The 23,835-nt window shown below is 47.3% G+C and overlaps 1 protein-coding gene across 1 annotated transcript; it reads left to right on the top strand.

The window, feature by feature from the left end:
* The first annotated feature begins 239 nt into the window (after positions 1-239).
* On the top strand, positions 240-23,835 carry metap1 (methionyl aminopeptidase 1). The gene is made up of 11 exons (XM_028805122.2): positions 240-407; positions 11,433-11,484; positions 13,863-13,975; positions 14,841-14,901; positions 16,329-16,420; positions 18,441-18,524; positions 19,256-19,394; positions 20,599-20,730; positions 21,024-21,167; positions 23,109-23,174; positions 23,262-23,835. The coding sequence occupies exons 1-11, from the start codon at positions 294-296 to the stop codon at positions 23,426-23,428; spliced, it is 1,164 nt and encodes a 387-aa protein (XP_028660955.1). The 5' UTR covers positions 240-293; the 3' UTR covers positions 23,429-23,835.

Here is a 23,835-nt window from a genome sequence, read left to right as displayed (position 1 = left end):
CAGATATTTTGTTAGATATGCGAATAAAAATGTTATTGTGCACCAGTGCGCATACGCGGGAAATGAATGAATGAAGGCAGGCAGGCAGGCAGGAACTCGGCTTTCGAACCTGCGCACTGCCAGCCGATTCTGCGCAGTATGCATCCGAGGCCAGGGAGGAGACCACGCCCCCGGCCCGCCCGTAGATGATTGACAGCTCAGGGCGGAATGGGGAGTCAGGTGCCGTCCGGGGGCTCCTCCTCTGCTCGCGCCCTCCCCCCACTCTCCTCCCCTCCCTTCGCCTGACTGTCAGCATGGCGGCCACTGAGCCCCGAGAATGCGAAACGGAAGGCTGCAAGCGCGAGGCCAAGCTGCAGTGCCCCACTTGCATCAAGCTCGAGATCCAGGGCTCGTACTTCTGCTCACAGGTAAGCCCGGGCCGCCCGACGCGTACCGAGAAAGGCAAGCGAGCGGGCGACGGAGACTCGGGCACGCCACACGGGCTCCTCCGCCCCGCACAGGGGCGAAAAGCCGAAAGTACGCGTGCGCGGCAGCCAGAGACCTGCTGCTTCCGCAGGTAGGGGGGGGGCCGGCGTGCTCGGTGACAGGCCGGTGAGCACTGCGCACTGAGGCCGGCGGCTTGGTAGTCGCTCGTCGCGGGGGAGGCTTGCGAGGCTAACCCGGCGCTTTATTTTTGAACGAATCCTTTAAAGCTGCTCGGCTCGGCGGCAGCGCGCGTCTGTGGTGCAACTTGTCATTGGTTCCTGGCCCGTGGGCGTGGTGTTCTCGCCGTCTGGGGAAGGGGTGTGGTTTCGGGGTGACGTCAGCCCGGCCTCAGTCACAAAGTTGGCTGCCGGTGCCCGTTGAGCGGCGCTTAGGGATGGAGGCAGACGGCAAACTTGGGTGGGAAGTGACATTGTGCCCGCTAAGCGTGGGCTTGGCGTTTTTAACGCGGAGCGGGTCGTAATCCCCAAATGGGGATGTCCGCCTCTGTTTGTGTACACGTTAAGTAACCTGCAGTGAGGCCTCGAGTCGCATTGCAACAGTTAGTGGGGTCTTTGTGGCGCCACGGAGCTGGCAGCCCAGAGCAGTGAGGCTGGAGGTAAAGCAAGCAGCCCGGTGCCCCCGAGGTGGTGTGCACAGGTGGGCGTAGACTCGCCAGAAAACGCCGGGTTGTGTAGGCCCTGAGCTCCCGGCCTCGATTCTCCAGAATCATCTCGACAAGAGATCTGAAAGCCCCTAAAAACCCACCACAGTGCTTGGTGACACCAGGGGGCACCTCAGTGCTTCTCGCATTTCTTGCCCCTAATTTGTCCTTTTCCTCCACGTGGCATCCCCTGGGCTGTATGGAAATTAAATGAGACCCCCAAATTAAAGCCGTGTGGTCCGTTCGTCAGGTTCTTTCTCTTAACCTTTTTAATACTGAAATAATCTTTAAGGGCAATCAGATAAGCAACAAGTTAGAAAGCACATGCGTGGCGTACCGTTTGGGTGCATTCCACGCAAAGTCACGTCCTCCTTCCATGATTTAGTTACCACATTTTTATTTCTTGAGTATTTTTTGTTACAGTTGAATAAATTAAATAATGGCGACAACAGAATGCAGATCCCACGTGGTGTGTGGTTTGGTGGTCTCCATTAAAGCCACACTTGTAACAATGTCATGTAGACACAGGCCTGGGGTGGCTCAGGAGCTTTCATGCCAGCAGGTTAACGGTTCAGGGGTTGTCAAAAGGGCATCGACTGATGTGTGTTACTGGTGGAGGGTCCGTGACCAGCTGCGGTTTGCTCTTCTTAAAGGACTGCTCCACACAAAATCGTATTTGTTTTAGCTTACCTACCCGGTGTAGTAGGTGGTGGTGGGTAAGACATTGGAATCTCTTGTTTTCTGTCAGGAACGAGAGAAGGAAGGTGATGATGGACAGAGGATGGTGTCCTGTTCTGGGCTGTGGGTGTCACCACCCTGCAGGTGCCTGTTCAGTACGATGAGTTCTTGGATTAGCTTAGATAAATTTTGCACACCCCATCTTGCCTGAAGAAGGGGCCTGACTTTCCTTGAAAGCTTGTATATTGTAATCTGTTTAGTTTGCCAATAAAAGGAGTCATTTTGCTTGACTTGTCACTACACCCCATGGGGAAATTGAAAAATTCTCATGTGTCAACTTTAAAAGAAAATCACCGTGAAGGAACTTTTCAGCATTCGTGTGGTCTTTGTCAAGTAAATATGAATAAGATGCCCTTCTCGTACACGTGCCAGGTCATTGTCGCAGTACAGATGACAGCCTCCATTTCAGTTAATGTGGTTCAGGTTTAAATTTATTCTCGTGTGTACAGAACAATGACATTCTTGCTTGTGTGGCTTGGTAGTTTGTTTTTAGACTCGTAGCCTAAAAAGTGTTTCCTGGCTTCCTGTTGTAGTGTCTGAAGCAAAAGCGTCCAAGTAAACGAGACGTCTCTTCATGGGGTTGTTCTCCTTTGGGCTTATTCTGCTGGTTTTGAGGGATTTCAGGGGAGTGGAAATCACATTTTTTTCTACTTGTCCACAGATAAGTAAACTTAGAAAATCCACTTGTCTGCCAGTTAAATTCACTTGCCCATAAACAAATAACAAAAGTGAAAAATAGTTTGTTTTTTCTGATCTCTTTTATTGATACCAAAACTGCCTTCCATTTTAAAACTGAAAAAAGTTCTTTGAGGGAGTAGGATTTTGCCACCTTGCTCTAGAACATTTTATAAAAGATTCCCTTATCATTTTAACTCACTAATAAACAATGCCTTCATTACAGCTACACTAGTTCTGTTTCACATACTACAGTTACAGTGAAGATTTTTATAGATATTTCATAACCTTTGGAAACCGTTAGAATGTTTTCTTCTTTATTTTTAATAAACTGACAGCGCAAAACCAACTTGTTTTATATGAAATTTTCGCTAATCAAAAACGATCTATTGACAGCTCATCAAAATTGATGTTGTCACGCAATAAAATTCTTAACTCTTCAATATATCACAACCTACACGAAATCGCAAATTTCAGGAAAGATTAACTGCCTAACAAGCTTTGTTATGTGGTGAAAACAATTGTATTGTAAGTAAAATGACTGCATTTTTATGTAGAAACAGTGAATTTTATCAATCTTCTTCTATAATACGCTACCGTGGCTGTTTGTTTGTCTGTCCAGGATTTTAAATCACCTGTAGCTCGCAAACCATTTCACCTTTTGACTTGAAATTTGGTACACATACAGTATACTACATGGCGTCTACTATCCGCTTTTGGGGTGATGATTTGTATTACTCTTTATTTTTATTTTATTGTTGAATCAACTCTCGGCACTGCGCAGCAGGGCGGCACATGCGTATGGGAGCCGTTCTCATTCCCCACCACCTTCACTAATCATTCTTGAGGCAGATTGAAGACTTAAGTGCCAGCTTAAGTGAAAAATGAAAGAAAACGTACTAAGTAATTGCAACACAAAAACTAAATCAGTTTTAACACGAAAAGATGCCCACGAAAGAAGAGAAGCAGCGGACCGCTAGGGTGGAGAAAAGAAGATCTGCTCAAGAAGCAACAAGCACATCAACCTCTGAGCAAACGAATGCTAAACGTACAGAGAAAGAGGAGGAAAACTAGGAATGCTCAAGTCAAGTGTATTCACTGCATGTTATCGTGCAGTACGCCGTTACTGGTAATATATAAAAGTTATCGATTTATAATGAAAAATCATCAGATTACATCGTAATATCGGCATGAAAAAAATGACCGCATCTCCAAGTGTGTAAATATTAGGGTAAAATACTTATGTAAGACCGTCAGAGTGCTACTCCTTTGAAAAATCAGCCGTCATTTTGTAAACAATATTGAAGACCAATTTGAGACATGAAGAACACGCCTAAGTAGACTGTTTCCGCACAAAGTACGTACCCAAATGTTTATAATGTGAAAGTAGTGGTAAAATGTGCCCTGCACAGCACATATAATATTTTTTTCTCCAGAAAATTGCACTTGTCCGCGGTCAACTGAAACCAGAAAAACACGCTTGTCCGATGGTCAATTTACCCGAGTTGGGCGTTGGATTTCCGCACCCCTGGATTTACTCAGGCCTCTCCTACTGCAAATTCATTTTTCTGAATGTACTCCTTTAGTTAAAAATAAAGAAAACTGGCAGTACAGTCTGCAGTCCTGGAGCAGACGACAGTCCATCGCAGGACCCCCTGACAGGACTCAGTTCAATGTCACCCGTTAGCACTCCGCACACGTCTTTTAAGTTATAAATAGAGTTTCCTAGAGTGAAACCAGGAGTTCTTATGAAGAGCCTGACAAGCAGCCTGCTTATGATCATCTTGAGGAGGTTTAGATCAGAGAAACCAGAGGAGAGTCTTTCACAAGAGAAGGCAAACTCGTAGTAAGGAAAACGGGCCGAGATTCGGCACCAAAAGAACAAAAGGTCTAGCGAATAAAACCCAGGGATGAAACGAGTGTACAGTCCTGGAACAGGGCAGTCCGGGAGCACCGACCTGAAATAGACACAAACACATGTAGAGTTTCTTTTAGAAAATATGCAGAAGCCAGGATACACCGACTGTCACGCCGCCATCTTAAATAGTCACCATGTGATGTGGTTACAGCAAAACAGACGTCCAAAATGTCAGTGCAGGAGCCAATCCTTTAAGTTAATGCTACATTTCTGTAGTCTGCTTAGCTTGTACTTGAATGTAATGTAAAGTTATAGAAAACTCGCCGAAATACCCGCCATTGCTCTGGAGGAAAATAAAGTGTTTTTTTTGTAATTGTCTGAGAAAAATATAATAAAAAAACCCCACAACTTTAAAAATAAATTAGCAAACAATGAAGACTCACTTGACAATGTGCTGGTATTGTTTTGTGAAGTGCCTTGTACACAGTGTTTGGAGTTTTTCAATCTTTAGCCAAGAACATATAAAGGTCCTTAGGTCCTCCACCCGTGAACACGCCACATAAAGAGACACGGGGAGACACGTGGCCAGATTGACTCCAGCAGTTTTCAGTGATTGTCCAAACGTTCAGAGCGTCAAGTGGATGATAACAGACATACAAGAGCGAATCTGTCTGACTGTGGATTGGTGGAGTCCAAACTCTTTAGAGATGGTTTTGTAACCTTTTCCAGCCTGATGAGCATCAACAACTCTTTATCTGAGGTCCTCAGAAATCTCCTTTGTTCGTGCCATGATACACTTCCACAAACGTGTGTTGTGAAGAGCAGACTTTGATAGATCAAAACTCAGGGTGCCCACTCACACCTGATTGTCATCCCATTGATTGTAAACACTGGACTCGAATTTCACCTTCAAACTAACTGCTAATTCTAGAGGTTCAAATACTTTTGCCACTCACAAATATGGAATATTCAATCATTTTCCTTAATAAATAAATGACCAAGTATAATATTTTTGTCTCGTTTGTTTAACTGGTTTCTCTTTATCTACTTTTAGGACTTGAGTGAAAATCTGATGATGTTTTAGGTCATATTTATGCAGAAATACGGAAAATTCTAAAGGGTTCACAAAGTTTCAAGCACAACTGTGTATACAGTGTATATATATATATATATATATATATATATATATATATATATATATATATATACTGTATATATATATACTGTATATATATGACTGTTTGAGTCACTAATCCTGAATGAGTCTCAAAAATAGGTGGGATGCCAACCTGGCCAACTCTTATATAATTTGAAAAGCAACAGATGGGTGTGGTGCTGGCACTCACCTCCAGTTTGCCCTCTGGTGGTCGTTCTGAGAGTCAACTGGATGATGAGAGGCATACAAGAGTGCAAGCTCACCCCCCACCGTACCCAGAAGGGGGTGGGGTTAGAGTTGATTTCACCCTGTGATATTTTTAGTCGACCAATGAGAAACATTTATACCAAGTTTGAAAATCGCTCCAGCCGTTTGTAAGTGATGCTGGAACACACACACACACACACACACACACACACACACACACATTGACTTTTATAAATATGTAGATGGGATGTCCCCGATTGTAACTCGGTGTGACAGTAGAACAGCCCTGAGGTTGAAGTTAGACAGGTGTCAACGTTGTTCTCAGTAAGTATATTTCAAAAGGGGCTGTTGACGTGAAACTTTCAGCAGATGTCGGTGACAACCCAAGTAATCCACACATACAAAGAAATCAAAGCAAACAAGTCCATAAATGAAGTGCAGGAGGACACATGAACGGTCAGACAGATAGTCTTGTGACACATCGTCTGCAGCATAGAGCAATGCACAGAACCCTGAAGAAATGCACCCTGGGTATTTCAGCAGAATGTCATACGTTCCTCTTTTTTCCTTTTATTTTTTGCATGTACTATCAACTTAACTTTTTTATCTGTTTTTTTGTGTGAACTGTTTGCTCTGAATTTGACTAAAATCCTTCGAAATGAAGACACTTGGACTGTGGGGTTTATTTTTTTGTTTTTGTGTGACGGATCACGCAGTGCCGTAATGTCTGTCTGGTAGCTGCGTTTGTATTTGGGACCATTTGAAATCCCTCGTCAAGTGGCGTTGTAACGCTCACAGTAAACCAAATCAAAATGAAGAGCCACAAAGCGCCCACTAGTGCTCAAGTAAGAAGATTCATAGCTGGCAGGAATTTGAACCCAGAAGTCTGTGAGTTGGCAGTGCCAGCCTACTGCTGCGCTTTGCCACGTTGTGTGGGTAGCGTGAACTGTTTTTAATATGGTAATTGCAGCTTCAATTTATTTTTTTTTCTCACAGAAAGTGCATGGTATTAAATTAATTTCAAAATTGGTTTAATTTGCCATCCTATTATGAATGCCTTGAATGTGGCATTTCCAAAATGGGAGTGAAAGTCTTCTGCCATTTTGTCTCAACGCCTGCTTTGGCTATCATAAATGAATTGTTTGCTACTTCCTACGTTTCTAAATGTAAACAGCAGAAAAGGTGACCAAATTTGGAGCCATTGAATTTATTTATGGGGTAAAGAAGAAGCGCAGGGCTCACTTGTAAGTTTCAATCATTTGCTGTTGACGGTGCGTTTGGCTCGAGTTCATTAAGTGTGTCGTTTTGCACACATGGCGTCAACACAGACTCCTCTAAACGCATGCTGTGCCCATTTGTCTGCCCGTTAGAGGGGGTGTTTGAGGTCTTTCACCTGATTATTGACCTAAACTGACGTGCTGCACGTTCTTTGACATTTAAAGATTTGATGCCATCTGCCTTCACTTTTTCATAATTAAATGAGAGTTTGGCGTAGTAGCCGAGCACTAGAGGAGAAGGCACAGCCTGATTTATTAGCCATCTCTTTCCATGAAACAGCAAGTCCTGTGTGCATCTCTTCAATTTACTCCTTCAAGACACCAGCAAGTGACTTCTTCAGGTCCACAAAAAAGCACCTGGCCATGTCTGGGAGACCCCTGTGACGTCCACTGAAGTATGTGCTCATTGCCCAGCGCCTTCCTTTGACTTCCTTCTCCTTGGCATGGGGCAGACTGAGGGCCTGAGCTGCGCTGCATCTCTCTAGGGTGTGTCGCGAAGTCCGGCTTCCCTTTCCTTGCTGACTGGCAGCTCCTTGCCCAGTTAGCGCTGATTCAGGTCTCAGTGATTTACAGCTGGCGAGGTCAGGGCAGTCACAGCCTCCGCACTGAGCAGCAAATTGCAGGAGTTTTCCTTGACTTATTTAAAACGAAGACATTTCAATAAGAATAGCGGCTGAGCTGCAACACTTTGAGGCAGGGGCAGCGGGCGCTCTGTTTGATACCCACCAGGATTTGCTCCTCACAGATGAAGGCTCATTGAAGGAGAAGTCCTGAGATTGCCAGGGGAGTCACACAGTGACGGCTTCTGGCCATCTGGACGGTGAGATCGATTTTCGTGGTGAGAAGCTGCACCTGTCGGGCGCCTGCTCAGATTCGCTGTGCGCTTGCTTCACGTGCCCAACTGGCCACGCGGCACATTCCGCACTGCCTCTCCTCGCCAGCCTGTCTGTCGCTCTCTGCTCATTCATTTGGTTCATTTTTGGGAAGTCATTTCTGTTTAATGTTGCTCGGCGTTTCTTTTTGTATTGTTATATTCTTTTAGTGAGCTTCTTATTTAATTTTTTCCACCTTTTAAAATGCATTTGGAACATCGAGGAGTCAGTTGCTGTTTCCTTTGAACCACCACCACAACAACAACAATAATATTTATTTCTAGAGCACATTTTCATATAAATGATAGAACTCAAAGTGCTTTACAGGATGAAGAAAAAGAAAAAAGACAAAATATAAAAAATAAAATTAACATACAAGAAAAGTAAGATCTGATGGCCAGGGAGGACAGAAAAAAACTCCAGACGGCTGGAGAAAAAACAAAATCTGCAGGGGGTCTGAGGCCACAAGACCACCGAGCCCCTGTAGGCATTCTACCTGACATCAATGACCTCAATCAGTCAGAGCACAGCAGAGAAAGTAGGGGCGAGTAGGATTGTGGAGCCACCATGAATGGTAATGATAATTCAGTGCACATACAGAGTAGCAGGGTTCAGCTAAAATGAAGCGATGAGGACGCCATGTTACAATAAATAATGAGTTTGTTATCAGTTTGTTAAAGTGCTCCACCGTATTAGCCGGGCGAATTTCTATTCCAGATTTGAGGTGCATAACAGCAGAAGGCCACCGCCTCACCACTTCTTTTCAGTTTAGCTCTTGGAATTCTAAGCAGACTGAGGTTACGATTTGGAGTGTAAGGTGACAGACGTTCCGAAATATAAGATGGAGCAGATGATTGAAGGCTTTGTAAACCATCAGCAGGATTTTAAAGTCAGCTCTAAATGACACAGGTAACCAGTGCAGTGATGCTAGGACTGGCGTGATGTGCTCAGATTTTGTTTTCCTAGTTAAGATTCTAGCAGCTCCATTCTGCACTCGTCGTAATCGATTGATGTCTTTTTTGGGTGGTCCTGAGTGGAGTGCGTTACACTAATCTAGCTGACTAAAAACAAAAGCGTCAACTCACTTCTCAGCATCTTGCAATGTTATAAGAGGTCTAACTTTTGTTATGTTTCTTAAGTTAAAAAAATGCTGTCCAAGTAATCTGATTAATATGTGATTTAAAATTCAGGTGTGAGTCAATAGTTACCCCTAACTTCTTTACCTCCTTCTTGACTTTTAATCCTAATGCATCAAGTTTATTTCTAATACCCTCATTATATCCATTTTGCCAATCACTAAAAATTCTGTTTTCTCTTTATTTAGTTTGAGAAAATGACAAGTAAGACACTGGGGGTCAGTGAACCAAGAGAGTCAGGGTCATCAGGCGCTATTGATAAGTACAGTTGTGTGTCATCAGCAGTGCTGTCGTAGTTACATTACACCCCAAGATAATCTGACCTAACGGAGATCAAAAAGAGCAGCGGGCCAGGAGAGACTCTTGTGGACCACCATATAGAATATCAGGGGTCTTTGAAGTAGAATTACCACAACTAACAAAGGTAGGATTCAAACCAATTTAAGACCCTGCCAGAGAGGCCCACCCACTGACTAAGGCGATTTCTAAGAGTATTGTGATCAATGGTATCGAATGCGATCTAAGAGGATGAGAACAGATAGACGGCCTCGGTCTGCATTGACTACTTTAACGAGTGCAGGTTCTGCTCTGGGATTTGTTCTGAAACTTCTCAAGAATAGCAGGCTTGTTGCGGTGGTCATTTAGCTGCATAATGACGGCCTTCTCTAGGGTTTTACTTAAGAAAGGCAGGTTAGAAATGGGGCTAAAATTGTCAAAAGAAGACGAGTCGAGATTATTTCTCTTGAGAACACAGGGGTTTAACTGCAGCAGTCTTAAGACAGTCTGGGAGGACCCCCAAATCTAATGACTATGTCAAGAATACTATCAGTTAGCAAAAGCTTGTTGGTATTGGGTCAAGGACGCAGGTGGAGGGTCTGAGCTGAGAAATTATTTTATATAAATCAGGTAAATCTATCCTGGTGAAAGAAGTTGTTTAAAATGGACTATCGGGGTTTAAGTACTTTATTATTTCTAATATCATTCATTTTGTGATTAAAAAATACAGCAAGAGCCTCACAGGTTTCACTGGACGTTTTTTGGAGGCATTCCATCGAGTGACGTGGGTTTAGCAGACGATCAGTTGTGGAGAATACGACTCTGGGATTACCAGCATTGATATTTATAATTCTAGAGGAGCAGCACGGCCTCTGCTGTCGTATTCTGTTCGGTTATTTTACCTTCAGTATCTCGTAGTGGATACTCCGTTTCGTTTTTCTCCATTTACGCTCAGCTTGTTTTCTTATATTTGCTCTGTTATTTTCCTCCTCCAGTTGATTATTGTGTCACAATGCCATTTCATTTACTGGCACTCTCAGTTTTGAGCTAAGAGGTGACGTCAGGTTACCAGGCCATGTCCCTAGAAAGTGGCGCCCTCCGTGTATGTCAAGGTATTCAAACCTGGCGTCGCACGTATTCCTTTGTCCGGATTTATGGATGCGTTGCATGCGAGTTTTTGGTTTGAGTTTCTGACCAGTGATTTTTTTTCTTCTGCCTGGTCCTGACCAAACCCAGGATTGTTGATGTGATCCTCATCTTGTACTTTGACATGCATTTGATTTCTATGTCTGCCCTTCTCCCAGTCTAATTCATTACTAATTTTATGTCCCATTTGTTAGTTATCGTCCTTGTTTTGCTGACACTTCTGTCCCTCAGTGAGAAGCCTCGACTGGCCACATCGCTGTCGTTTGAGACTTGGCCTTCGTACAGGAGGTCTGGCAGAGGACGTGAAGGCTGTGGCCGTAGAAACGAGCTTTGGGTAGCAGTGGCATTTAATCCCCGGGACATTGGTAAGATGTCTGTGTTTGCAGTATCACCCAATGAGCCGCGTCTGCCGTCAGTCTGGTGGGTCGTCACTGTCACTGCGCCATTTCTATAACCTGTGTGACTGCCACATCCCCACTCTGTGACTCGTTCGATTTCATCTCAAGTCCTCTCCTGTGTGTCTGAGAGCTGACAGTGCGTGAGTGCTCACCTGGAAGTTCAACACGTACGGCGTGTGAGGTTTAAACCAAAGAGACCTGGCACAGCCGTGAACCTGATCCTGTGCTGGCACATGCTGTCACCGTGGCTGGGCGAGTTGTTTGGTGGCAGTGGGTCAGGTACGTGGCGTATTTCTGTTGAGTAAATGAACAAGTAAAGGATCCTGAATGTTTTGTCTCTTGCCGTTATACTGACGTGATTTCAATGAAAAGCAGCAGACCTGTCTGAGCGCCATCCTCGTACCAGCGGGGCAACAGCAGAACAAAAACTCCAATGTGAAATACATGGAAACAAAGAGAGTGTGACATTACCGAAAGTGACAGACAGTGACGGCTACAGGTCTGCCAGGGTCCGACTGTCAGGTGGTGAGCTGTACCCATTAAAGTGCCTTTTTCTTCTTTTTGCAGGAATGTTTCAAGGGAAGCTGGGCCACTCACAAGCTACTGCACAAAAAAGCAAGTGAGTCAAAGTGGGCGTCTTAAAGTGTTGTTTTGTCAAAGTGATGTTCTTCATGATGCTGTGTGGGGACACTGAAGCGCAACCTGGCAGCAAATGGTATGTAGGGAGCATACGTGGCCTGCCAGTCGCGATAAGGGCAGCCTCTGCTTTTATCACTAACACTGAGGCCCACCCAAACGGTTTTGGCAGACACTTGGGAGATTCTGCTGGTCGTGTCATCTGTGACACAAAACGCTGCGTGTGACGCTGAACAGCAGCCTGTGGTAGAAATCTTAGGAGACCACCTCAGCAAAATATTACTGACATCCTGTTAAAGAGCCCACCAAGACTTACTCCACTCGCTGACCCTCCATCGGACGGGCATCAGCAAAGCTGACCATTTCAGTGCGGTTTATAAGAACTTTCCGTTCCCCAGTTATGGATGTTTTGAACATTTAAGTTCTAAGAAATGTGGTCATACGTGGTGACGCAATCGAGCTGGAGAACAACGTGAACGTTTTACTGTCTAATTTCAAGCGCGTCACACCACCGTTTTAGGCGTTTTGTCAGTATGTTACTAGCACGTGCCGCGCTGTTGCTACGGGCTGCCCCTGCACTGTGTGCCATGCTATAAACGCCCAGAGTGGCACTCGGGCTCTTTGTACACATTGAAAGCCTAGTCAAACGATTCACAGCACTTTATCATCCTGGCTCCGCTTCTCCTTTCTCCGGCCATTTCTTGGTTCGACTTTGCTTACCGTTTAGCCCTCCGGTTTTTGAAAGGCTTGCTCATCTCCCAGCCTGTTTTAACGCGCCCTCTTGATCGATCACAGTCTGCATTGCCAGCCGGCTGGTGGTCCAACTGAGTCCCCTTGGATCCTCACGGCTGGCCTAACAACAGGCACTTCAGCAGGAAAGCTGTGCCCTCTGAGGCTCCTGTTCACTCCTGCGCTTTATGGTGCCAGTTTGTGACCTGGTGATGCTCTTGTCATATGTAAGTGACGAAGGCTCCGATTTGTGGAAAATGCCACTTAGGAGCGCCATTCACACTTGCAGGCAGTCCGTTGAGGGCTTTGTGCGGCTTTTTGAAGCAAAAATGCAGCAGCAGACACGTTTGAAGCTTTGCTACTTTGTATTGCAGAGTTTGGGTGTGTTGTTGCAGGTCAAGGACGCTGTGCAGAATCATCATCATCATCATCATCCTTGTGTTTGCACTTTGGTGCCCACTGGCCTTTCCTCCCCCTGTGGAGTTCTGGCCTGCGAGTTTTCACATGACGGCCATCAAATGCTGGCTCATTGTTGCCATTTGTCATGAGGTCAGAACCGTCATCCTGATGGTCTCCAGTCGTCCACTTCTGCCGCCCAAACTCGAGGTCTTCATTGCTTTATTTTCGGCGCAGGTCGGTGGCCCTTCGGAGTTTACAGTTTCAGAGCACAAGGCTAACGTTCTGGTGGGATGTTTCAGACGTCGGACTCTGCTTACCTTTTTGTCTTTTTTATTTCTGGTCGAGCCATGTGACGAGACTCCATTCCTTTTCCTTTTGCTGTGCTTATGGGGGCCTGGTGGGCTTCTCTTCATTTACCAACTGCGTACTCCCATATTCACTTCAGTCACAGTTACAACAAAGCAAGTTAGAAGACCGTGAGGTGTGTTTAGGGGCTTCCCTTCTTATCTAAAGATGGCAGTGGCAGAAGAATATACGTAATTACACGTGTTAGCAGAAGATTTAACAATGACGTGCCCTTCAAAATGGAGCCCAGCAGCTTTCCCAGACAGGTGACATGAAAGTGACCTGGACTGATGGGCCGCTGTTAGCTGTTGTTGGTTATGGGGGGCCGGTGACGAAGAGCAGCTCCGACTTGTTGAACCGCACCAGATGGATGGAGAGTCGACGCCCGGGCCGCGGCGCTTTGCTGAATGTGCAGGTAGTGCGGCCACGGGGCTGCTGTCAGTGTAACATCGATATGGAGGTCGCCTAAACAGCCACACTTACGGAACTCCTATTTATTTAGAAATAAATGACTTTTTTTTTTTTTTGGTTAACCGATGTCAAGCGTCAGGAGAAGTGAGCAGCTTGTGTGTGAAGGCCTGTCCGGTATTGGGGATCCATTTTGCCATCACGAGTGGCTGTTAAATGAGCGAGGGTCCCTCTGAAGACACGTTTGAATCCGTCACTGAAGTCGTCTGTTCTAATGGAGAGACGTTACTTTTGATTTGTTTGTGTTTCTAAGCACTGTGACTGATGACTAAGTGCCGTCCACGGTTGGTCTTAAAGAACTGCGTGTGGGACCTGATGTGACTAGCGTGGTTGGGTGTCCCGATACCGTTAAGCGTATTGAGTCACCGTGTGTGTCAAGGTCCTCATCAACATGTTCTGTTTGGTCTCCTTGTAATGCAGAAGAAGAAAAGACAAAGCAAGATCCCTGGAGGAGCGTAAACAGCAGTGAAGCCAACACAGATCCATGGCCTGGTTATCGATACTCGGGCAAATTAAGACCACACTATCCTCTGGTACGTATGCCTTTGTCTTTGTCCATTTCCTGGGGGCATTAACAGCTGCTCTGAGCCATCTCGGCTTATATTACTCAGACACGACTCCATTGCTACTGACGTCTTCTGTCGAGTTTCAGTAGCAGGACACAGATGTGCCCCGTTAGCCCCTGATGGATGCAGTGAGAAGTGGAACAGGGTGACCCTTTTTATTACTTCTCTAGACATGGAGCGGCTGGCGCAGCACAGCACAGGTCTGCCCTCCTTTGTCGGGTGTTGAATCGAGCAAAACCAAAATGATTCAAATCCAACGAGGTGGACCCCTTTTTTGGTAGACCTTTTCCTTCCCAGGTCACTTCACTTCCCTCTCACAGTGAAGTCGTTTGGCAATTCAAACAGAAAAGGCAAACGAGCAGGCTGACTTAGGGTGGCGTACAATGTCTTCCCTGCCTCCCTCCGTGGCTCTCTCACGCTTTTTGATGGACTTGCCTGCTGCACTTGGTCACACTGATTGACTTCCTCCGGGGAGCGTCACCCTGCAGTGCATTGGGATGTGGTGGGTGGGTGGCCATGTTCTGGGCTGCTGCTTCATTTTCATTTGTGTAGACACTTTTCTGGTTTTAATGTCTGTCTCTTTCTGCTCACAGTGACAGCAGAGCTCACCCTTGACTGGCCTACCGGAGCATTTCCTACAATGACTCCATGGCCACGTACTTGGCAGATTCACATTTTGGGGTCTTCACTTGTTCCCCTCGTGTTCATGTGTGCCCCCCCGGTCTGAAGGCATTCTGCTCGCTCGTGTGTGAGAGTGCGGCCTGTGACATTTTCTTATGTATTTGTTCCTGCCTGTGACGTTCTGCTCTTCTTCCTTTTCATCTCATTTTAGACTCCCATGAGACCAGTGCCAAGTTATATACAGCGGCCAGATTACGCCGACCATCCATTAGGTAAATTTTGAATGTTTTTCTTAACATCCCTACACACGAGACATACGACATTGAGAGCAAACAGAGCTACCGAGGACTGCAGTGCCGTAAACACACCGCTGGTTTGTGTGCAGGCCCTCAGTCGCCCATACTAACTGGGAGTACTGGAAGTTAACAACAAGAGTTTAAAGTCTATTAGCATCTTTTGTATAAATTAAAGTGAAATGTGTCTTAAATGTTGCAGGACTGTCCTGATGGGCTCTGAAGACGGCACATCTAGCAGAAAGGTTGAGTCCGAGACGGCCTTCCTAGTCCTAGTGCCTGATAGAAAGCCATGTAGACGCGTAGCGCCATGATGGCACGTAGCCTGGCATTCACTCTCAGCTTCTAATCAGTAGATGACAAGCCTGCTTTTGCTTTGTTATGTCTGACAGCTACGGTCAACACTCGGTGATTTAGGAGTAAACGGTAATTGACATAAATTGGTACACTTAAGGAAAACTGCCGAGTCTGCATAACTTCGATAACTTGGATTTCAGGGTGTCCAGCAGTTCTACTCTGTTGGATTTATTTAGCATTAATATTTATGGTGTGCCACCTGTTGGCCTCCCAGGACCAGAGTTTGAGACCCCAGCAGACAGAGCATCAGCATGACCATCATGGGTCACAATGGACTGATTACTACTTCCTCTATTCGACTTTACTTTATTTCCCCTTATTCTTCTATTTAAAATGTCCTTTAATAGATTGTAGTGTTGGTTGCACGCGCCATCTGTAGGAATGAAACACAATGCATTTTATCAGTACATGCGACATGCGCCTTGGAGTGAAAGTGGCGAGACCGAAGCCATTAAGTGAGCGCGTCACAGGTGTGAGTGAGCGCGAGTGTTTGACTAACGGCGCGGGACTTCTCTGTAGACTTTGAAAGCGCACATTAAAAACATAACGCATATTCATTTACACATGCAGACAGAACCAGGATCTGACCTCAGCGGGCACCGCGGTTAGCTGAGCTCCCATTGCCCCTCGCATCTCTGCTGTCAAGTGGGGACCCTACTCGCTCTGGAAAAGGCCAGGCAGATATTTGCTTTGTCCTTCGTCCACTTGTGTCACAGCCTGCCATTTTGAGCTGATTTGGGCCTCACACCCGGCTGGGCAGACAGGACTCAAAGAGGGCACTCACGCTAGTGCCTGCCATGCCTACGGTGGAGGTGACACGTGGCACAGCAGGCATGTTCTGAACAGTAAGACGGCGGCTCTGGTCCAGTAAATTAGTTTGAGCTTTCGGGAAGTGAGCTCGGTGGTGGAGCTCAGTGAGATGCGCCCTGTCTGTTATTTGAGGCCTCAACATATTGGGGGATGTTGGAGATGTGAATGGAGGGGCTTTTCTTGGCATCTTTTACTGTTAATAATAACGATGTCGATTTCCTTATAATTTGTCCACTTAGGAATGTCGGAGTCGGAGCAGGCGTTGAAAGGCACCTCTCAGATCAAGATCCTTTCTCCAGAGGATATCGAAGGAATGAAAACTGTCTCTAAGGTACTCGGCCAACAGCAGATGGCGACTTGACGTTAAGCCGATTTCTTTACTGAAATGCTCCTATTGTATCAAATCAGAGCAGATCTCTAAATCTCACTGCTGTGTTGTTAGTTGATGACTGCTGATGCAAATGACGGAGCGATTTACTTAACATGTAGATGTTCTTCATTACCTGTACGTTATGTGCCACCTGCGAAGGGTGACCTGTGACACTTCTCCACCAGTCAAGGTTGGGGCAGAGGGACTGAAGAAGGCCAAGACCCCCATTGCCCTTTGTCTTCGCGTCTTCCCACCCTTTCCAGGAGATCCTTTAGAAAGTAGCAACCACAAAACAAGAACGTCAGTTCAGGTAGTCATACAACGTGAATGAAGACGTGTAACATAAAATACGCGCTCAGTCCCCACACAAGTCACTGGGCGTCAGAAAAACCAAAGAAAGGTCCGGTCTAGAAATGGCGGTGGGAGCCTCTGTGCCCCCCCAACTTGAGAAGCTGCTACTGCGTCACTGGGCTTAGCGTTGGGGAACTCCTGATGGCCACTGTCACGGTAGGGTCCTGCTCCAGCTGCACGTGGCAGGCTAAGGTGACGGATGGCTCTGTGGAGTTTGAGTTCCCCCGTCTTTAAGTGGGTCATCTCACAGCAGCACAGAGACCCCCCCAGTATCCAGAGGTGGATTACTCAGGTTTGTGGGCCGTGGTCCGCTGGCCATCTGTGAGCGAGTGTGCATTGGGGTTGGCCATTCCTGCCACTAAGCTGCTCAGGCTAAAGCAGTTTGGTAAAATGAGTGGGGCTGGCGTGGGTTGCACCACCTGTGAGAGTGCAGATGGTTTGGAGTACGGGTGTGCGGAGTTTCACAGAACGTGCTGACAGTTGCAGGAATTGTGTTTAGTAAAGGAAAAAAAAATAAGCTGCTTTATGTTCAGAGAAAAAAAATGAAAACACGTCGATGGCACCCCAGTAGGAGTCCATTTAATCAACGCCATTTAAAATGGCATCTGTGCCACACCCTTTGTGCGCTTTTGACAGGAACAGAAGATCCGTGGCTTGGGTTTGATTCAGTTGAGCACAGCCACCTGTAAGACGCGGTCACCAGCATGTAAGAAACTTTGAAACGTTTCACAAAGACGGCAGAAAAAGCTCTGCATTGACCCAAGAGCAGTCTGGAGCCGACGAGACCCTCAAAGCTGAAGTGCATTACGCTACGTCAGCATCGGCCGTCACCGCCGGACTTGTCACCGGTTAATGCTGACGTCTCCTCGCGTATCACCAGAACAGACGGACCACTGCGGTGAGAAGAGGCCAACACCCACCTCAGCCTCCCTAGCTGTCCTCCACAGTCCGAGCTCATTTACTTCACGTGTCTGCGGAGAGAGACAGACAGACAGACGCGCTTCTAGCCGTGTCCACCCGCTGGATATCCCGTGACTGAGGTGACTGAGTGTTTAAGAGTCCAGCTGCAGGAGAGACCGTCTGAAGCCTCGGGCAGATTCAGTGACTGGAGACATTCGGTGGACTCTGCCCACTTTGCAGGAGCCACTCCCCTTTTTTGGCGCTGTACTGACCCCTTATATTTCACGCCCGCCGTGTCAGTTTCAGTTCCTTTTAGTTTCTGCTCTCGTGCTGTGGGCTCGCTAGTTTTGAGGCCTGCGTATTCTAAACTGCTGAGGTCCCTCACAGTGGATGTCACTTTGGTTTTTTTATTTTTAGTCTTCGTGTCAACGTAACTTTTTTTGTTTTGAAAAACTGAAATGAGTCGGTTTGTAGGTAAAGCAGCACATCTCATTAAAGGGGTCTACTGATCCAGGAGTCACTTATTAAACTGTGAAGTTCTACAGGAGGTCCGAATAAACGTCGTGGTGTTTCTCACAGGAATACAAGGAGGCTCCTAAAACCGTCGTGACTTCTCTGGTGACGCTCCTGTACCTGAATCAGTGTAAACTAAAATGGGGGGATTCAGAGCTTCTCGCGTTTTATTCTTGTTGGTCTGACAGCGACTTTCTGTGTACTTACTGTGTTGCAGCTTGCCAGGGAGGTGCTGGATATAGCGTCTTTGATGGTGAAACCAGGAGTGACCACTGAGGAGATTGACCACGCTGTGCATTTGGTAAATTGTGGAGAACGAGGGGCGACTGACAAGCTGAGGAGGGGGGCCCACAGTGCAGTGTTATTGTCCTCTTTGTGTTCTAGCATGTCCCTCGCACCCTTTACTCCTCCCCCCCAGTCCCATCTAGCAGACAGCAGAAGATCAGGGCCAGTGGTCAAGGAAGCTGGCATGGTGTGGTGGCTGGAAATGTGCTGGCGCTTCTGACCCTCGCCATGGCTAACCTGCCTACGCCCGACTGTGTCAAGACAGCTGCCACCTGTGCTGACCTCGTATGATGTTTAGGATAAGGACGTCTGCCAAATGTGTCACAATCACAAAGAGCGGGCAGACCTTCACCACCAGGTGGTGTAATCCCTGCTGTCTAACTTTCTTGGTGTGGCACACTAACACATAATGAAGGCAGCTCTGTTCACCGTTAGCGGTGCCCCCCTTTCCATACCTTACCCCAGAATGAAGATTGGCAGACGAGACGGCAGGAATTGTGAATTGCAAAGCGAGTCTCCCGCTGTCACAGTGCGCCATTTTGTACAAATCATTTCAGTCTTCACTCCTCTTAGTTCTTTGTTTTGCACAACTTTAAAAGAGTGCATGAGACGTCAAGTCCTAGCTTTGTGTTATCCGTGATTGGGGTCTCCGTGTCATTCCAGATTCTCGGTGGGCTGACTTTTAGTTTGTGTGGGTCGCTCTGTGCCAGTTTCCCTGCCACCCTTTGTGACTGTTGTGTTTCGCAGGCCTGTACAGCCAGAAACTGCTACCCTTCACCGTTAAACTACTACAACTTCCCCAAGTCGAGCTGCACATCAGTCAATGAAGTCATCTGCCACGGAATCCCCGACAGGCGACCGCTGCAGGAAGGAGACATCTTAAACGGTAAGGACGCCCAGCTGGAGCCTTTGTGGCCTTCAGAAACTGAAGAGCATTTTGTACCCCTGTGCACACGTGGGCTGCCAGCTAGAAGGAGTTTGCCTGGAAGTCACGGGCGGAGTGGTGGCTCTGAGGCTAAGGATCTGCGCTGGCATCCAGAAGGTTGCCAGTTTGAATCCCCATCGCTGCCAAAAGAGATCCTACTCTGCTGGGCCCTTGAGCGAGACCCTTACCCTGTACAATGGCTGACCCTGCGCTCTGACGCCAAGGGGTATGTGAAAACTAACAAATTCCTAATATAAGAAATTGTATAAAGGCGAAATAAAGAACAAAAAAAAAAAGGCATCGTGCCTGTCGTTTGACCAGTTTAGGTTCATCCAAGTTAATTCACTGCCCGTCACGTGTTGTTTATGAGCAGCGGTGACGATGACGACATCCACAAGTAGCCTGACTCGGGGTCACGTGCCATGTGTGGTGTCACCGTCCACAGCCTCGGTGTGATTCCACCCTGCCAACGCCACCGTTGACCCTGTAAGCTTGGCAGTTTAAAGGGAATTTGGTCAAAATGCTGCCAGCTCGGCTAAGATTTGATTTTTTTTTGTAGTTTTCCCTTCTCCCAAAATTCTTTGGTGTTTGCTGAGATGTTTCTGTCGCTCCTCTGACCTTTGTGTTGTGACATTTCAAGTGTGATGCCACCTGAGCCGTCGTTGCCCCTGTCATTGTGTTTTCTTTTATTTGGACGTCTGGCAGCCTTTTCTTTTCTTCAGTCACGTTTTCATTTTCTTTATTTGATGTTTTCTCACTCTTTTGTATTTTGGTTTCTCCGTGTTGCCTTTTTTCCTCTGCCCATATGTATATATGTATGTGGACGTCGTCGTTCACTTTAGACTTTGGTCGTTTGTTACTTTTGAAATGTTAAGTTGGTGAATCAAATTCAGTAGGTAAGAGCAGGGTTTTTTGGGGGGGGGATCCCCTTCTCGTTTTGGGGTTTGCTTGTTTTAGCCAATGTCTGCTCGGCCTGGCAGTGAAGCGATGCGACTGTGACGTGACCGCGGCCCTCGTGTGTCAATTAAAGGGCGAGAAGGCAACGCGACGAGACCCTTTGGCTTAAACTCGTAATGTAAATGAAGCCAAGCAGAGGTGACCGTCAGGACCTCTGAAAGTGTGGTCACCAGTCGTTGATTTGCTAGCCTTGTCTCTTTCTGTGCAGTGGACATCACCGTCTATCGGAACGGATACCACGGAGATCTCAACGAGACGTTCTTTGTTGGAGAAGTCGACGAGGGGGCCAAGCGGCTCGTGCAGACGACCTATGAATGCCTGATGCAGGCCATCGATTCTGGTAAGACGTGACTGTGGCGCAGTGATGCTGCTGCTGCAGGAGATGCCACTTGGCTCGGCCCTGTCCTGTGATTGTCATTTTGCTGTCACCAGGGCTCAGTGTATGATTTCACAAAGCCACTCATTCGTGTAACTAATGTAACCGACGTGGCTGGCTGTTTAAAGCACACGTGTGTGTCTCTGCTGTGTGTCACTCTGTCATTTGCCAGCTGGATGTTGACGTGACGCGTGTGCGGAGCCATTTTGGTTCTGGCGGCTCTCGTTTTATTTTATTTTTTGTTTCCTCCTTTCTAGTAAAGCCGGGTGTTCGTTACCGAGAGCTGGGCAACATAATCCAAAAGCACGCACAAGCCAATGGGTTCTCTGTGGTGAGGAGCTACTGCGGACATGGCATCCACAAGCTGTTTCACACGGCTCCTAACGTGCCCCATTATGCCAGTAAGTGCGTTTCAGAATGAATGTGATTTGGAGTGTGAACAGAAGTGAAGGCGCACTGCCAGGCCTGCAGAGGGCACCGCTTAGCTGGCATCACAGCAGGACCACAAACCACACATGGAAGAGGAGGGTCGTAGTGCTCATCTGGCCGGCATGTCGTGACCTGCGGAGTTGGTACATTGGTCGTCGTCTTAGCAGCCTAGACGTGACGAGGCAGGCTGTGCACACGCCGCTCACAAACATACGCATTACAATAAGATTTACAATTCAGCCGTCAAACACACAAGATATTAATAAAAGTACAGTGAAGCCAGTGAGTCACACGAAGGTGAGGTCGGGATAATCGTAATGCCGTTAAAAAGGCAGAGGGGCCGATGATCACCCGGCCAGCGGCATAAAGCGAGATGTTAGGGCAGGAGCCCAGCTGACTCGCTCTGACGTTTTGGTTTTTCTCGTTTTCAGTGATATCAAGCATTGCCCCCCCATCGAGTTTTGGAGGCAGCATTAGAATTCTTGCAGATGAACGTCTGCTGCAACTCCAGACACAGTGGTGAGAAGGTTACTGGGGACTGCGGACATCTTCACCCCTCAGAAAGGTCTTCATGTGGGACAGAAACGGCGCATACCAGCTAGAGGGGCGCGCTGTCCACAGCCGCAGCCATTTAGGTCTCGTAGGACGTGTGAGGGGTCAGCCAGGACACCAGAGCTACCTGTGCAGCCTGTGAACAAACTTCGTAACCCGGTGAACGTCTATGTGAGGGAACTTTCACGTTCCCCGTTTGCGGTCCAAGTCTGATTTTTCAACAGATAACCCAAACACCAAAGATGAGGGTGGCTGATGAATACACGCGGGCAGGTGTGCGTCTCTTGTAGATGGCGATGGACGCACATCTGGACGTGAAGGACACAGACAGACGACACATAGCAGAACTTTGTGCTCCTCTACTGGAATTTAGTTTTCATTTTGTAGAAGGCACATAACTTAGGAGTTCTGATCTGTCGAGTCGCGTGGTGAAGACGGAAACGTTCTTCAGGCCTGTGAAGGTGACACCGATGTGCTCACAGCTGGTCTGCACTGGTCTACTGCTCCTCTGTGTGTGTGATTGACATGGCGCTCGGAATTTAAGAAGATGTCAACATGGAGGAGCTTTTAGCTGATTCTGTCACACCATTTCAGGTACAGTGATGCCCTCGACCGGGATACCCGCGCTGGCTTTGTCCTAACGACCGAGTTGTGGTTCTCAGAGTCCCAGGTGGTGTTCCTAGGCCTTGGTTCCTGTTGACGCCTGCTTTGCTTCAGCTCTTCTGGGTTGTCTTTCTCCTGCACACACAGACACATCTTCAGAGCTTGACTTCGTCGTTTTAGTCGCACCTTCTGGTTGCCTTCTCTGATGTTTCTCACACAGTGGCCTTTCGTTTAGCATACAATTTACGCCTGCTGGAGGTCTGGGACCAGTCGGCTCCTGTCTTCAGCAGGACGAATGCATGGCTTTCCTCTCACTGTTCTCTTACTCGTGTAACGTTTGGCCTGGTGGTGCCCTCGTCTGACTCCAGGAAAGACCATCCGCCAACCGACCCTTACGAACACCCTGACAAACAGCAGGCCACACCGTCCTGAAGGCTCTGCGGTTCCTGCAAGGAGAAGTTTAATAATCCAAAGACGAGAGCCTACAGACGTGTCACTCGTTACCTATCGTGCAGCGGGCCGATTCACTCCAGCGTTGTACCAGTTCCTTTGAATGATGGGAATGGGTGTCCCATTAGGTAGTGCGCTGCTAGCTGACCTCCGCTGGTGTATTTTAGATTTGTCCAAATTTATACATCCAGGTGCCTGAGACTTTAACAGCCCTGAAGCTCGTCGGTTTGGGGTCACGTGTGTCCTGTGGGCTCTGTGATTGTGTTTCCTTATTTGTATTAATTCCGTGTCTTTGACTTGAATTTCAGAAAACAAGGCTGTTGGCGTGATGAAGCCAGGCCACGTGTTCACTATTGAGCCAATGATATGTGAAGGTAAGACCCTCACACCCCCAAAGCTGCCCCTCCCCAGCCAATCGGAGGAGCTCGGCAGTCACTCGGCTTTGTGTTGTGTGCCCGCAGGTGGCTGGCAGGACGAGACGTGGCCCGACGGCTGGACTGCGGTGACCCGAGATGGGAAGCGCTCTGCCCAGTTTGAACACACGCTGCTGGTGACCGAGGGGGGCTGCGAAATCCTCACCCGACGCCTGGAAGACAACGGCAGGCCCCACTACATGTCGCAGATGTAGGCCCGCCGTGCTTCCGCTTTCAGACTTGAACTGTTTGCTTAAACTGCTGACTAAAACGCCAGGGGGCTTCTTTTTTTGTTTTGGGGGGTTGTGTTGAAAATGGTCACCGATTTGGCCACACAGTTGGATTGGAGTTCAGTGTTACAGCAGGGAAGAGGGCCGCTTGACATTCTCAGGTATTTCAGGTTCCTGTTCAGAGTGTTGTGGTGTAGGAGATGAGGAGGAGGAGGAGAGGAAGAGTAAATGTAGTTGTGCCCCACCGGGGGGTCCGTGACCCGCAGTGTAACGTCACGTCCTGAGGGCCCACAAACAGCAAAGTAAATCCATCAGTGGTGTGTTTTATTGGTGAAATAGCAAAATATGTATGGCGGAAAGTTGTGGACACAATTAAACTGTTTTCATTTGAA

The sequence above is a fragment of the Erpetoichthys calabaricus genome, chromosome 7, assembly GCF_900747795.2.
Source record: "Erpetoichthys calabaricus chromosome 7, fErpCal1.3, whole genome shotgun sequence".
In the NCBI taxonomy this organism is placed as follows: Eukaryota; Metazoa; Chordata; class Cladistia; order Polypteriformes; family Polypteridae; genus Erpetoichthys; species Erpetoichthys calabaricus.
Note: the sequence above shows the minus strand (reverse complement) of the source record. Positions and strands in the feature narration are given on the sequence as shown.